General features: G+C 36.5%; 1 protein-coding gene and 1 long non-coding RNA gene across 3 annotated transcripts in view; one reads left to right on the plus strand and one right to left on the minus strand.

Moving 5' to 3' along the window:
* LOC140847977 (uncharacterized) overlaps window positions 1-1,913 on the minus strand; it is a 127,568-nt gene extending 125,655 nt beyond the window's left edge. Inside the window, exon 1 of the long non-coding RNA XR_012128359.1 lies at window positions 1,843-1,913. This is a non-coding gene — a long non-coding RNA (uncharacterized lncRNA). The remainder of the gene's footprint in view (window positions 1-1,842) is intronic.
* An 87-nt stretch (window positions 1,914-2,000) lies between these two features.
* Window positions 2,001-16,425, plus strand: part of EMC2 (ER membrane protein complex subunit 2) — a 59,041-nt gene continuing 44,616 nt past the window's right edge. For both annotated transcript variants that reach the window (XM_017659741.3, XM_017659740.3), the window contains exons 1-3: window positions 2,001-2,114; window positions 14,163-14,276; window positions 14,759-14,823. In XM_017659741.3, the coding sequence (XP_017515230.1) occupies window positions 2,075-2,114; window positions 14,163-14,276; window positions 14,759-14,823 (219 nt within the window). In that variant the 5' untranslated portion in view covers window positions 2,001-2,074. The remainder of the gene's footprint in view (window positions 2,115-14,162; window positions 14,277-14,758; window positions 14,824-16,425) is intronic.

Below are 16,425 nucleotides of genomic sequence, written 5' to 3' on the forward strand. Positions count from 1 at the left end.
AATAGGAAGTAGGTAAGAATGGCAAAGGACTAGTGAAGAGAGAGAATTGTAAATGAGGTAAGGGGTGTAGAAGGGAGCCAGATTGAGTGAAGTCCTATAAACCATGGTAAAGTGTTTAGAATATATTTTAATTGCTAGAGGGAGTCATTTGAGAGCTGTAAGCAAAGACTTTTGTGGTCTGATTTTTTTTAAGACCAGTAGGGATGCTGTTTAGAAAAAATATTTTTACAGCAAGAACAAAACAAAAATTAGGAGACTATTACAGTCATTTAGGTGAGAGATGACTGTGGCTAAGATTAAGTAGTAGCAGTGTAGATGAAAAGGAATAGAAATATTTGGGGAAACTTTTGGAAGTACAATACAGAATTTGTTGATAGACTGGATATAGGAGGGTTGGCAAAGAAGAGAATCAACAGTTCGCAGATTTTTAGTTTTTGCAACTAGGCAGATGATTTCATCAGCATCTGAGGCGAAGAGGAAGTTGGGGAGTTGGGTGGCAGGAATCTAGAATTCTGTCTGGGATATGTTAACTTTGAGATGCATATTAGCCATCTAAATGAGTGTGTCGGGGACACAGACCTAGATTTCAGGAGAGAAGTAAGAATTTGGGAATCAACTGCGTATAAATAGTACATATAGCCCCGGGACTGATACCTTCATGAAGAATGCCTTACAGTATCTCTTTCTAATCTTGATGACAACTCAAGATAGATATTTTCTTTTTATATGATTAGTTGCTTTTTATGTATGAGCAATTCTGGTGCTCAGAGATATGCATGCTGAAAGTCACTCAGCTACCAAATGGCAGAGCCTGAATTCAAATCAGTATGATAAGAGTTCTTGTTTTCTTTCCATTACACCAGGTTTTTATTGAAGCGTTAGAATATGTGAGTTTCTGAGTGGAGGATTTTTAACTTCTTGAATGAAGAGTGCTTAAAAAGGTCTGTTTAGTCTGGAGAGAAGGAAGCTCATTCAGAATCTAATTCAAGTTTATAAACTCACTCGTCTTTTCTGTCCTTATGGAACTTCTCTGAGGTATGTGCCATTGACGGCACCTTTACATTTTTATTTTTCCAACTATATTCTTTTGGCTTGTAGGATATGCCTCTTTTCTCCTATCTTGATTGCCTCTTCTTCACTGACCCTTAATTATGGTGGTTATGCAGGAATATTTTAGCTTTCTTTCCTCCTTTACATATTCCCCCTTTATATTCATGTTTCCATTATTTCAAAAACTAAATATACGATTATGGCCCTAAAATTTCTAGCTTCAACTCCAGACATTTTCCCCTAGTAGACTAGGTCCAAAGGTTCTTAAAAAGAATTAGCCTGGTGGGAAAGGAGGCTCCCCTGTGAGGCTACAGAGGCAAAGTGATGTGAAGGGGATACGGTGGTCTCATTCCCTCATTTACCCGGTATTTCACTTACTTATTTTCCCGTACTCACATATTTATTGGCTGCTCTTATAGAGAGATGTTTCAAATCTAGAGTGGCAGGCAGTATTCCACAAGGAGAGTTACCTAGGGGTATAGTTGTCACAAGGATATCCATAGGAACTTTTAATAAATCCTTGGACACAGGAAAGGCCATATGCAAAGGCAGAATCTCGCCAAAGAGATTTAATGAAAATTCTGACGTTTATTAATTTGTGGAAGGAGGAAAGTTGAGGAAAGGGATTCTAGTAGAACGTTGGGTTACAGCAGGCCATGCAGAGAATAAGGTACTGATTAGGGAGTGAGAAGGGAGGGAAAACATCTATGAAGTAAAAAATGAAAAACGGGAAGTGGCGAATACAAAAACACCAGCGTTTGTTAAAAATTCATGGTAAAATAAACACCTCACCCTAAGCCGGCTGGGTCCGTAGCCGGGCCGCCGAAGAGCCGTCAGAGCCCTGGCGCGCCGCGCACCGCCCAGCTGGCTCCACGCCCAGAGTCGCGTGCACGTGCGCGGCGGATCCCGCCCCCTCTGCTCTCTTGGCCAATGAGAAATGTTAGCGTAATTTGCCCCCGCCTGGTCGCAAATCACATGACCGCGCCTCCCCGCCCTCTACCCGCTGTCTGCAGGTTCTGAGAAGATGGCGAAGGTTTCAGAGCTGTACGATGTCACTTGGGAAGGTAACTCGGGCGGGGCGGGCGCGGAAAGACCAAAAGCCCTGGGAAGCAGTTCGAAGTACTTGCTGCCTTCGGAGAGCTGGACCCTCGGGTCTCTCCTCGGTCCTGGAGCTCTCACTGGACCGGCCGAGCTGAGGCGGAGGCTGAGGCTGACTGTTCCCTTGGCCCGACCGCCGACTGCAGTTCTCTCTGCTGCCCTCCCCTTGTGTTTATCCATAGACAGACCAACGTGCTTCCGTGCCGGTCCGCCGGCCCGGGGCGGCTTCCTTTATAAGGCGGGAGGAAGCTGGGGCTGAGGCTGCGGCTGCTGGGCGGCGCGGAGGAGACGGGATAGTTGCCTGCCGAAGCTTCAGTATAGGTTTCTTTGAAGATAGTTTGCACTGAACATTAAGGAATGAGTAGGTGTGTTAGTACCAGCAGACAAGGTTTAACTAAATAACTTGGACCTCACCCTGTGGATATTCGAAAGAGGAGAGATATAATTTGATTTAAAATAATAATAACTACTAAAGTTTGTTGAGGAACAAAACATATGTTAAAGCGCTTTTAAACTGTTATATACTATATAAAAAGATGATCTGACTCCTGCCCTTGGCTACAACTTTATCTTAAGCTATGTAATTGTTACTTGATGAGCAGGCTATGCTGGCTTGTTGAATTCCCTGAATGTGCCGTGCTCCTCTTACCTTAGGGCTGGCTGGACACATGCTGTTCCTTCCACCAAGAGCCTTCTTCCACTCCTGCACCCATTATAGTTTATCATTTCTCAGAATTCCTCTCAAAGTTTACATACTTCAAAGAGCTCTTCTTGGACCCCCCTACTCCTGCCCCATCCCTCCACCAAAATTTTTAGTAAGAGGAAACAAGAACAAGCAACAAATCCTAACCCCCGTCTTTAATTATGTGTCCTCTTGCTATTGAAGTACTTTTACTCAATTGGGTTAAGTTTTAATTTTTTTTCTCCTAGAATGAAGGAAGGGGCCGCCAGGTCTGTCTTGTTCTAGTGCCTGACATGCTGGAGAAACTTAGTAATTATTTGTTGACTAAATGAAATGTTAATAAACATTAACACATTGTCACAAAAAAGCTTATAGGCCATTTTTCTAGTATTGGATATAATTTCTTTAGTATTTTAGATAGACTTAGGCACCTCACTGAATAGGATAATAATTTGCTAACTTATAAAATGAGGGTTGAGACCATTCCAGAATTTAAATTCTATTTTAGGGGAATTCCAAGAGAAGAGTATTCTAGGGATTTCTTTCAGAGACTTAATGGTTACAGATTTTTAGTATATAAGAGAATGACGAGTACTCTCAGGCATATTTTCCTTTGTTTAGATTTTTTTGGAAGGGAGTGTCAGTTGAACCCATGGCCTTAAGAATTACATCCAGTAGCATCAATGAATTAAAGTCATTGAAATGGTTAGTTCAAAGAGTATTGTAATTCTTGGGATAGGAAAGATTATCACATGTTTATGAAAGACCTATATAGTAAGTCTAACACTTTAAGTCTTTATTGGGCTCTCTAAGAAGTAGAATATATGGTTGGTTTATTAAGCCAGTGGAAAGTTATTGGTATTTATTATATGAAAGTTATTAGGAGTTCAGACGTGGTATAAGAGGTTAGGTTTCTTGAGAATAGGGTGTTTGGGAAGGATGTGGATAGGATGTCTAGCACAATGCTTGGCCTATAAATAGGCACTAAATAATATCTGTTGGAAAAATATAAGGATGTTTAAGGGGATTTTAGTTGTTTATGCAGTCTCTACTTCCTTTTTTTCAGTCCTTCAAACAACCACAGTTTGGTTTCCATGCCCTGTCACTACAGTAAGATTCCTAGGGCAGCCTGATGATAGGTCTAATGTATGTATTTTGTACTGTGTTTGTCATTGCAGATCACTCCCTCTATGAAAACTTATTTCCTTGGTTTCTTTATAATGTTAAAGTTCTCCTCTTACTTTTCAGACCTTTCTTTTCCTGAGTTTTCTACATCCATTTGTCCTTAATTTTTGGTATTCCTTATGGTTCCTTCCTTAGCCCTCTTCATCTGTTAATGGTGGTTGTTAAAGCTGAGATCAATAGACTTTTGACCGATGTAGGCGTAAGTGTTATGTAGTCGGAATTCCCTGAAATTAGATGCAAAATTGACTGTGAAAGTAAACATGTACAGTTGACCCTTGAACAGTGTGGGGGGTTATGGAACACTGACCCACCAAGCAGTGGAAAATCCACATACAGCTTTTGACTCGCCCCAAACTTAACTACTAATAGCTTATGTTGACTGAAAGTCTCACCAATAGCATCAAGTTGATTAACACATATTTTGTATGTTATATGTGTTGTGTGCTGTATTCTTACAGTAAGGTAGAGAAAAAATTTTTTTGAACTTGTGACACATCTCCAAAAATTTATCCAATATATTTGCAGAAAAATAATCCATATATAAGTTGACTCACACAGTTCAAACCTGTGTTGTTTAAGGGTCAACTGTACATGTTTCTTGGAAAAGATGATTCAAAGGTCTGACCATCAGCTTCAAAGAGATTTAAAAGTGCTAAAGGTCTTCGGTGGGCAGTCTCACCTAGCTTTAAATATTAGCCTGTATGCTAAAGAACATGTTAATTAAACTTTGCACCAGGCAATGTTTTGTTCTTGAGGATACAGTGCTGAACAAAACATTCAAGGTCCCAGATCTCATGGAATATACCCTGAGATTTCACTTCTAAAGGTCCATATTTATAGACATATATATATTTTATGAAGGTCACTTAGGAAGGTAGGTTGGTGCCTTGAATACTATTATGAAGAATTTGGACTTTATTTTGTAGATGGTTAGCAGCCACTTTTCCATTGAAAAAAATCAATAGCTCCTTTCATTAAACTTAAACTTTAAAATGTGTATGTGATATAGGGCAGGGCCTTTCCTTTGATGAAGATCCCCTGATTGAAATTTCTTGTCGTCTTTAATAATCCATTTTCAGTTTGCTTTCTTTAACATGGAACAGAAATATTAAACTCTTGTATAGCAGCTATAGTGCGTAAGTCTTTTAGATATTTATTGTTTCCTTGTTGTATTTTTAATTAAGTCACCTTGCCAAATATGACAGCAGTTTTTCAAAGGTATTTACTTTAGTGGAGTCTTTCAAAGCATCCAGGTTTGATTCATAGTAATAAGTCTATCTTTTTGCATTCAAGTTTTCTTTGGCTTACGTAATATATAATTACAGTATATAATTATATCAAGTTTACCTGGCATGAATTAGTTTGCCTACAGACACAGCTCAATTTTTTAATGTAACAATTGATGGAAATGATTAACCAAGAGCTAGGTAATGAGGCCTATTAGTCAAGAGCTTCTAAAATGCTGTGGGCATTAGTATGTTTTGCAGAAAGAAATTATTTGAGTTGATCCAAGGAGGAGGTTAAGAGAGTTTCTACTGAACCTTAATCCTCTCACCTATTTTAATTACTTGTTTACATTCTTTATACACAAAAATCTTTTTAATCCTCCACTGACCAGCATAGTGCTTAAGAGTCAGAAAACAAGCTCTAAGTAAATGCTGATTAAGATTTTTTTTAGCACTTTATGTTGTATGAAGTGCTGTACATAAATTATCTAACATTAGACCTCCTAAACTCAGGTGCCAAGCGATGAGGATTATGTGTGAAATTGTATAAAAGATGATAGTGGTGTGTGTGAAGAACTAGTGAGTTCATGGCCTACTTAAATATAATCAAAATCAGATTAAAAATAAACAACTCCCCTCACAAAACATTATACTGGACATGCAATTTCTGAAGGGTTTAGGATTTGCTTTGTATAACTTTCATCACAGACCTACCTATAAGACAGGCTTTTGGTCTATATAGCCAAGGTTAGAAATGTTAAGTGACAGGTCTAAGATCACCAGGCTGATAAGTGGCAGTATTGGAATATAAACTCAAGTCCTTTGACTTAGGTCCTATACCTTTATGCCACTTCATGCTCTAAATCAGAATTGACATATTTTTTTTCTGTAAAGGGCCAGATAGTAAATATTTTTGGCTTTGTGTGTCGTGATCTGTCTCAACCTTTTGCTCTGCCACTGTAGCATTAAAAACAGCATAGACAACACCTAAATGAATACGGGTGCCTGTGGGTTTTTTTGTGTTTTGTTTTGGGTGCCTGTGCTCTGATAAAATTTTAAGTTGCTGAAAATAATCTACTCTGGGGCTGTAGATGATTGATCTCTGATTTAAATCCCCTGCTCTAAATAAAATATGAAGAACAAAACGAGATGGAGGGATTATAACAAGATAAATACTATTTGGTTTTGTAGACTGTACTATTGGCTTGGGGAGAAGCTTCAAAGTCTATTGATTCAGAAACAATTAATAGTGATTATTAGAACAGGGAGGGAAATAGAGGGTAGAATATTACTAATAACTAAAATTTTTTGAGCGCATGTACCAGGTACTCTTTAAACACATAAATCAACTCATAGATGAGTTTTAGATGAGAACATTAACATGCTAGATAATTAAGTCACCCAATATCACACAGTTAGAAGGTAGCCAAGCTGAAATTTGAACTCAAGCAGTTTGAATTTTACATCTCTACTCGTAACCACTAACGCATCTTTCAGATGTGTGAAAGAGAAAAACTGAAGAAAAAAGATAAAAATGTAAAACTTGTGGAAGTTTTTTATTTTATTTATTTATTTATTTACTTATTTATTTATTTTGAGAGGGCATCTCTCATATTTATTGATCAAATGGTTGTTAACAACAATAAAATTCTGTATAGGGGAGTCAATGCTCAATGCACAATCATTAATCCACCCCAAGCCTAATTCTCATCAGTCTCCAATCTTCTGAAGCATAATGCACAAGTTCTTACATGGTGAACAAATTCTTACATAGTGAATAAGTTCTTACATGGTGAACAGTACAAGGGCAGTCATCACAGAAACTTTTGGTTTTGATCACGCATTATGAACTATAAACAATCAGGTCAAATATGAATATTTGTTTGATTTTTATACATGATTTATATGTGGATCCCACATTTCTCCCTTTATTATTATTATTATTATTTTTAATAAAATGCAGAAGTGGTAGGTAGATGCAAGATAAAGGTGGAAAACATAGTTTAGTGTTGTAAGAGAGCAATTGTAGGTGACCAGGTGTGTGCCTGTAGACTCTGTGTTAATACAAGCTAGACAAGGGCAATGAAAGATTCACGGATGCAGAAGATTTCTCTCAAAACGGGGGGAGAGGTTCTAAGCCTCACCTCTGTTGATCCCCAATTTCTCACCTGATGGCCCCCTGCGACTGTGCCTGTCTTAGGTTGTTCCTCCCTTGAGGAATCTTACCGTCTCTGGCTAACCAGTCATCTTCCGGGGCCATACAGGGAGATGTAAATTTGGTAAGTGAGAGAGAAGCCATATTGTTTGAAAAGGTTAGTTTTTTACTTCTTTGCGTATTTATGCCCTGTGGCTTCTATGCCCAGCATTTGTCTTGAGGTATCTTTACCATTTGGAGGAATTATGATACTCAGTAAATTCGGTATGAAGCATGAATTCTATTTAAGGGTTGTAATTAAGAAGGAAGAAGAAAAGCTATAGAGGTAGCAGACGGAAGAAAACATGGGAAGATTGATTATTTCTTTGACATATCTTCTTGTAAAGTAACTTAAGCATGTATAGGTTTTAAACTACTAATTAAATTGTGCACACACATTAACATAATAGGAATACAGTTACATAACCAAAGCAGATCTATAATTACCAGCCATCTCCAGTGAAGCCAAGAAAACCAGTTAGGCACCCTAGGCATTTGTGAAAAATTGTCTATGATATGATAGATATTGTCCAACTGTACTTGAACAGTCTGAGAGAAATCAGACAAATTAAAACAACCCATTCCTGGGAACTGTTCACATCCCATATATTCTTTTAACAGTAGATAGTCTGTAGTTATAAGATTTTGGAGCGCTACAACTTGCACTTCTCCTAATTCTTGGTTGAGTTCCAACAGTCTAGATACAGTCAAATGTGTTGTTTTACTGAATACACAGGCCAGCTTAGATATCTCCTTCTTCATTCCCATGGCAAGTCCAGGAACCAGTCGGATGGATGCAGCTACAACTGCAGCATCGCCTGGATCTTTGTTGAGGTTTTTTGATGATCATCTTCTGGCATGAGTCTTCCAGAGAGTGCTGATGTTGGAAGTTCTTCATATCGTATCTTAGTTCATTTTCTGGGTAGCCAAATTAGGCTTTGATCCTCTGTATAAAGACAAACAGATCCTTTGCCCACACTTTCATATGCCCTTTATACCATTGTGTAGAACTCATTGGAGGTCACCACACAGGAACTGCTTTTTTTTTATAAGAGAAAGGAATATTATCAGAAAAGTGTACCTCCATAGCCGATCATCTGACACCCTTTAAGAGATCAAAATTAAGGATATTTAAAGCATGCATTAATTGTTGATTTACAGTTAGTTTTATCCTATCAGGGAATAATCCCCCTTTTCCTTCTTTCTTTTTTTTTTCTTATCTTTAATCTACACTTATGTGAAGAATATTATGTTTACTAGGCTCTCCCCTATACCAGGTCCCCGCTTTAAACCCCTTTACAGTCACTGTCCATCAGCATAGCAAAATGTTGTAGAATCACTACTTGTCTTCTCTGTGTTGTACAGCCCTCCCCTTTCTCCCACCCCCCCATGCATGCTAATCTTAATACCCCCCTTCTTAACCCCCCACCCTTATCCCTCCCTACCCACCCATCCTCCCCAGTCCCTTTCCCTTTGGTACCTGTTATTACATTCTTGGTTTCTGTGATTCTGCTGCTGTTTTGTTCCTTCAGTTTTTCCTTTGTTCTTATACTCCACAGAGGAGTGAAATCATTTGGTATTTCTCTTTCTCCGCTTGGCTTATTTCACTGAGCATAGTACCCTCCAGCTCCATCCATGTTGCAGCAAATGGTAGGATTTGCCCTCTTCTTATGGCTGAGTAGTATTCCATTGTGTATATGTACCACATCTTCTTTATCGATTCATCTACCGATGGACATTTAGGTTGCTTCCAATTCTTGACTATTGTAAATAGTGCTACGATAAACATAGGGGTGCATCTGTCTTTCTCAAACTTGATTGCTGCGTTCTTAGGGTAAATTCCTAGGAGTGGAATTCCTGGGTCAAATGGTAAGTCTGTTTTGAACATTTTGATGAACCTCCATACTGCTTTCCACAATGGCTGAACTAATTTACATTCCCACCAGCAGTGTAGGAGGGTTCCCCTTTCTCCACAGCCTCACCTACATTTGTTGTTGTTTGTGTTTTGGATGCCAGCCATCCTTACTGGTGTGAAGTGATACCTCATTGTAGTTTTAATTTGCATTTCTCTGATAATTAGTGATGTGGAGCATCTTTTCATGTGTTGGTTGGCCATCTGTATTTCTTTTTTGGAGAACTGTCTGTTCAGTTTCTCTGCCCATTTTTTAATTGGATTATTTGATTTTTGTTTGTTGAGGCCTGTGAGCTCTTTATATATTTTGGACGTCAAGCCTTTCTCGGATCTGTCATTTACAAATATATTCTCCCATACTGTAGGGTTCCTTTTTGTTCTATTGATGGTGTCTTTTGCTGTACAGAAGCTTTTCAGCTTAATATAGTCCCACTTGTTCATTTTTGCTGTTGTTTTCCTTGCCCGGGGAGATATGTTCAAGAAGAGGTCACTCATGTTATGTCTAAGAGGTTTTTGCCTATGTTTTTTTCCATGAGTTTAACGGTTTCATGACTTACATTCAGGTCTTTGATCCATTTTGAATTTACTTTTGTATATGGGGTTAGACAATGGTCCAGTTTCATTCTCCTACATGTAGCTGTCCAGATTTGCCAGCACCATCTGTTGAAGAGACTGTCATTTCGCCATTGTATGTCCATGGCTCCTTTATCAAATATTAATTGACCATATATGTTTGGGTTAATGTCTGGAGTTTCTAGTCTGTTCCACTGGTCTGTGGCTCTGTTCTTGTGCCAGTACCAAATTGTCTTGATTACTATGGCTTTATAGTAGAGCTTGAAGTTGGGGAGTGAGATCCCCACTACTTTATTCTTCTTTCTCAGGATTCCTTTGGCTATTTGAGGTCTTTGGTGTTTCCATATGAATTTTTGAACTATTTGTTCCAGTTCGTTGAAGAATGTTGCTGGTAATTTGATAGGGATTGCATCAAATCTGTATATTGCTTTGGGCAGAATGGCCATTTTGACGATATTAATTCTTCCTAGCCATGAGCATGGGATGAGTTTCCATTTGTTAGTGTCCCCTTTAATTTCTCTTAAGAGTGACTTGTAGTTTTCTGGCTATAGGTCTTTCACTTCTTTGGTTAGATTTATTCCTAGGTATTTTATTCTTTTTGATGCAATTGTGAATGGAATTGTTTTCCTCATTTCTCTTTCTATTGGTTCATTGTTAGTGTATAGGAAAGCTACAGATTTCTGTGTGTTAATTTTGTATCCTGCAACTTTGCTGTATTCCAATATCAGTTCTAGTAGTTTTGGGGTGGAGTCTTTAGGGTTTTTTTATGTACAATATCATGTCGTCTGCAAATAGCAACAGTTTAACTTCTTCTTTACCAATCTGGATTTGTTGTATTTCTTTGTTTTGTCTGATTGCTGTGGCTAGGACTTCCAGTACTATGTTAAATAGCAGTGGGGAGAGTGGGCATCCCTGTCTGGTTCCCGATCTCAGAGGAAAAGCTTTCAGCTTCTTGCTGTTCAGTATAATGTTGGCTGTGGGTTTATGATATATGGACTTTATTATGTTGAGGTACTTGCCTTGTGGAAGTTTTGAAACAGGAAAAACCTTTGGTTAACGAAAAGAATAATGGAGCAAAACTGAATTACTTTTGAGTTTGCTTTTTAAAAAGAATTATGGGAAAAATTGAATTTCTTCTAAAATTCAGAGCATGGATAAATAACAAAATATTTGGGTCAATGGATCTTTTTGTTTCCCTTATTTATCTTGAGAAAAAGTGCTATTGTTTCCTAATTTTTCCTCTTTTGAAGGGTGATCCTTCAGGGTTTTATTTAGGGCCCCTGGTACTCGTTTTTGGAGTTAGATCAGTGACGAATTAGCCTTAGTTCCATTCTGAAGTGACCTGAAGGAATTGAGTTGCCTTCCTCTCCCTCTTCCCCTAATCTAAGTGGGTTGGACAGTATCCCAGTTCTGAAACATCAGCTACTTTTCATTGCTATACCATGGTTTATGCTCTTTGCTATAAACTTCATCTAACAAACTCTCTTTGATCCTTAGCGCTTAACTCATATATATTAGAAGTCTTCATTAACCCTTTCTCTGTGCCAGATTAAATTAATCTCTCCCTCACTTTGCTTGCTTAATGCTCTCAATATACCACTATTTTAGCTTTTACCCATGATTTTGCAGTTGTCTACAGTTTTTCTGTTAGCTTGTCAGTTTCTCAGGCACAAGGGATGATTCTTTTTTCATCTTTATATTTCTAGCATATGTTATAGAGATAATGTATTAATACATTTTTTAATGGCTAGAAGTCATGGGGAATAATATATCAATGGATGAAAGGAGAATATTTTAAAATATGATTTTTCAGTAGTATACCTTGGTTATGAATAAGTAGACAGTGAGTGATAGAAGTGGAAGACTTGGTGAATCACAAAAAGATAGGAACCAGTTTTCTTTTAGTATCTAGGTTATGGGCAGGAATTGTTTCTTAAAGAGTGTTGCAGATAATTACTATTCTGAAGCAAGTTAAGAATTTATCAATAGATTAAATGATAATTCTTGAATTCAAACAGCCTATTTTATTAATAAATCTGGACTATCATTTCTTAATTTGTGTGTCAGAATATAGGCAAGGAGTTCAGTGTTGTGAAACAGATCTGCAAAACACTAAATACATTCCCAAGGCTCTTACTCTTTTAAAATAACTATATGCCAGGTTGAAAGAGAATGTGGGTTTAAGACGGTGTAAGTCAACTGTGGTACAGGGGATATGGTTTGAATGAGTTCTAAGAACCAAATTATGGATTTAAAGATAACATATGTTATATTGTGATATAATAAGGATTATATATTTGGTCTTTGCCTCCAGTTCGTGGCACAGAGCTCCTAAACCTTTATAATTTCCTAAGTAACAGAGTTGATAGGAATGTCTGTTGTAGTATTTGGTCTTTAGTCCTGGGTTCCTGACAAGAGCTTCTAAGACCATTGGAATTTCTAGAGTCAGAAGAGTATCTTTTTCAATGCTAATGAGATGACTGGTAGCTAGATAGCTTTAGGATGAATGCTGGTCACCAGAAAGATCAAGGTGTAATTAAAGGATTGGAACTTTAGTCTCACCCCTCAGTCACCTGGGGAGGGTAGAGGATCTGGAGATTGAATTAATAACCAATAGCCAGTGATTTAATCAGTTGGCCAGTGGAATGAAACCTCCATAAAACGTCCGTGAACTATGAGGTTTGGAGAACTTCCAGATTGTTGAACAGCATAAGGTGCTGGGATGGAGACTCACCCAAAAGAGGGCTAGGAAGCTCTTCTGATTTCCCCCACCCACTACTTTGCTCTTCGTATCTTTTCTATTTGGTTGTTTCTGAGTTGTATCCTTTAAAATAAACCAGTAATAATAGTAAGTGAAGAATTTTCCTAAGTTCTGTGAACCATTCCAGCAAAATACCAAACTTGAGGAGGGTGTTGTGGGAACCCTTGACTTTATAGTCAGTCTGTTAGAAATATTGGTGGCCCTGACTTGTGACTTGTGGTGTCTGAAGTGGGGGCAATCATGTGGGACTTAGCCCTTAACCTGTGGAGTATGAGTAACTTTTTAGTTTGCCTGCTCAATTCCTCTTCAGCCTTTGAAATTCAGTTAAAGGTTACTTTCTGTGCAGAGTGGCTCAAACTAATTTTTAGGTTTCAGAGAGAATTAACTGTATGTTCATTTGTAAGACAATTTTTGTAAAGTCAGTTAGGGTCTAGTTTTATGATGGTTTTTGTTTTCTTTTGTAGACTTTGAACTGTAGGGACTCAGATAATGTATATAAAGCAGTGAAAATTCCTTGTGCTTCTATTTATTCTCTAGGGCGTGGCATATTGTTTATTTAACTCCTGTTCAACAATAATTTAATTCAACTGTTTAAATCTATTCAACATCTTATGGAAGGAAGAAGGTGGTACTTTAGATGTATGTATGTCAGATTTTCAGAGGCAAGAATAAGGAAACATGTATGTGATTGGCAAATTGGACAGTTCCTTCTACCATAACTATGTAAACAAGGGATCTTTTGTTTATTGGATTAGTTACTTTTTTTTCTTACCAGTTATTATCTCTGTTGTTATCAAAGTGGTGTTCTTTAAAACTCCAGTTCTTGTAATATGCAAAGCTGTTCTCTTCTTTTGTTTGCTAGTGCTTTTGACGTTCTTTACATTATTCCTTTTATGTCTTATTGTATATATAATCAAAAGATTTCCTTTATTTTATTCTTTTTGCTGTTTTTTCCTTGCATAGTTGTGTATCTTTGTATATTATATGTACTCTTGTAGTAATATTGTTATTTAGGGAATTCTGTGATGAGTATTCCTTCAGTGTTGATAGCCTTAGTGCTTATACTGACTATGGAAATTTTATATTCTTAAGTTAGTGGGTGAATTTTGGGAGAACCTTGAATTTTTTGAGATTTCTAGTATAATTTTATACATTTTTCTGGGAAAATAAGACCTAGCTTTTATCAACTTCTGAACATTGAAAGCTGAAAAGTTAAGGTACATAGTTTCTTAAAGGGATAGAGAATCTTTATAGTGATCCCATGCCATTCATTATTTTTAAAGATAGTTGTATATCCTCTGTAATGCATTTTTGGTCTTCTAAAAGATCTCTTGCTCTTGTTAAATTGATTTTCTGTCTTATGAACTTAGACATACCACATACTTTTACATAGTGTAAGTTTATTAAGGAGTTGATTTCATCTTGTCAATTTTTTGGCATTGATCAAATATATATATATATTAAACTTTGGGTTTTTTCAGAAATGCGAGATAAAATGAGAAAGTGGAGAGAAGAAAACTCACGAAACAGCGAGCAAATTGTGGAAGTTGGAGAAGAATTAATTAATGAATATGCTTCTAAGCTTGGAGATGATAGTAAGTTCTTTATTATATTTATGCTCAGCACATTCCATTTATGTTTCTTAGATTTTTTTTGAAGACAGTCTTTTCATTATGTTTTTTCTGCAGTTCATATCAGTCTATCTAATTTGACACTTCTCAAAAATGTTCTCAGTAAATTAAATACTTCATTTTGAGAAAGATAAATAATTGCTGGTGAAGCTATCAAGAAAGCTTTTTTGTTTTAAAGCTCACAGGGCTGCGATCCTGGTCTGATCAAAATAAAGAATCTTTTAGAACAGTAAAGGTATTAAATAACTAGAGGTAAAAGGTATTGAAAATATTTTAAGTTGCTGAAAGCATGTGAGGATACTTCTTCCTTTAATTCCCAGTATAATATAATAAGTCAATTTCTGTTTATAAGTAATATTTTCTAAAATATCAGAAATAAGAATTCATGATCTGGTATCTTTTGGGATATTTTTATATTAAATTCATTTTTTTCTCTGTATATTTAGTTTGGATCATATATGAACAGGTGATGATTGCAGCTCTAGACTATGGTCGGGATGACTTGGCATTGGTGGGTATTTAAACTAATTATATTCTATTTTATGTTTAATATGCTTCATGAATTACATATAAGCAGTTAAGACTTAGTATATGGCTTGTATTGAATGCTTTCTGTGGCTGGATTTTGATGGTACTCTTAAGTGTAGGTGGGGCTAACCCAGTACTTTGGAATACTATATTCTTAAATCTTTTTAACAATCCTAAGTAGGTATTTCGTATTCCAGTTTTACTGAAGAGATTAAATTAGTTAGTGAAGGTTATCCATTTAATAGGTAAATTATGCTATATCAGAGTTTAATATAAGCAGATAGTTTAAAACAAGTTTATCTGTTGGGCTGTTGAATAACTTTAATAGTACAAGTGGTCCCTAACTTATGATGCTTGAGCTTACTTAAGATTTGTTGACTTTTACAATGGTGTGAAAGCAATATGCATTCAGTAGAAACCATACTTCAGATTTTTAATTTGGTATTTTCCTGGGCTAATGGTACGATACTGTCTAGTGATACTAGGCAGCAGGTGAGTGCAGCTTCTAGTCAGCCACATGATCATGAGGGTAAACAGCCATTACAGTAAAACCATTCCATACCCTTATAGCCATTCTATTTTTTACTTTCAGTACAGTTTTCAATAAATTACATGATACTCAATACTTTATTATAAAGTAGGCTTTGTGTTAGATGTTCTGAACATGTTTAAGGTAGGCCAGTCTAAGCTTTTTTTGTAGGTTAGGTGTATTAAATGCATCTTTAGCTTTTGATATTTTCAACTTACGATGGGTTTATTAGGACATAACCCCACCATAAATCAAGAAAGATCTGTATATAATGTTAAATATCATTTTACAATATTGTGAATATATACCTTCAATTATTAGAAATTTCTAACACATACAGAATGTGGCTTAAAATACTAATGCTGCTTTTAAAATAAAAGAATGATAAGAGCTGTATTTTTTAACACTCATGCTAGGGACTGTGGTAAATGCTTCTATTGTGCTTTATTTTCACAGTTATTTCTCAATTTGCATTTCATACTGATATTATATTCATTTTACAAATGATGAAGCAGAGGTTTCTGTTTTGTTGTTTTATTGTTATATGATCCTGAGTTCCTCAGTACTGCTTAATGCTGCTTCCTCATTTAAGTCAAAAAGAAATACACAAAAACAAAGTAGAAGTACCGGGAGAACATATGAATTACCATTGTCCTTTTCAAGGTAGTTACGTTTTGTTGGCTGTACACATAATTCCAGTGGAGCTGCCAGTGGTAAAAAATATTCAACCTTTTTGGATTATCTTTAGAACCTATGAGACATAGTCTTTTGCATATCCACAGAGGTGGCAGCTTATATCTTGAGGGAAATTTTAAAAATCTTTTTTAAGTAGCCTAATGCCATTTGATAAAGGAGATCAAATTAGACAATAACTTTTTGGACCAGTATTTTTTTTTTGTGGTTCAGAATTTCTACAGTTAGTTTGATTGACTAAGTAGTATGAGATTTACATGATGTCAAACAAATAAGTGAACATCATCTTCAGTTTTGACCAGCTTGAATGTTTTTAGTGTAGCAAGTTTTCAGCTATAAACTTTTAAACTATACTTCAAATCA

This window comes from Manis javanica, chromosome 2, assembly GCF_040802235.1.
Source record: "Manis javanica isolate MJ-LG chromosome 2, MJ_LKY, whole genome shotgun sequence".
Taxonomy (NCBI): Eukaryota; Metazoa; Chordata; class Mammalia; order Pholidota; family Manidae; genus Manis; species Manis javanica.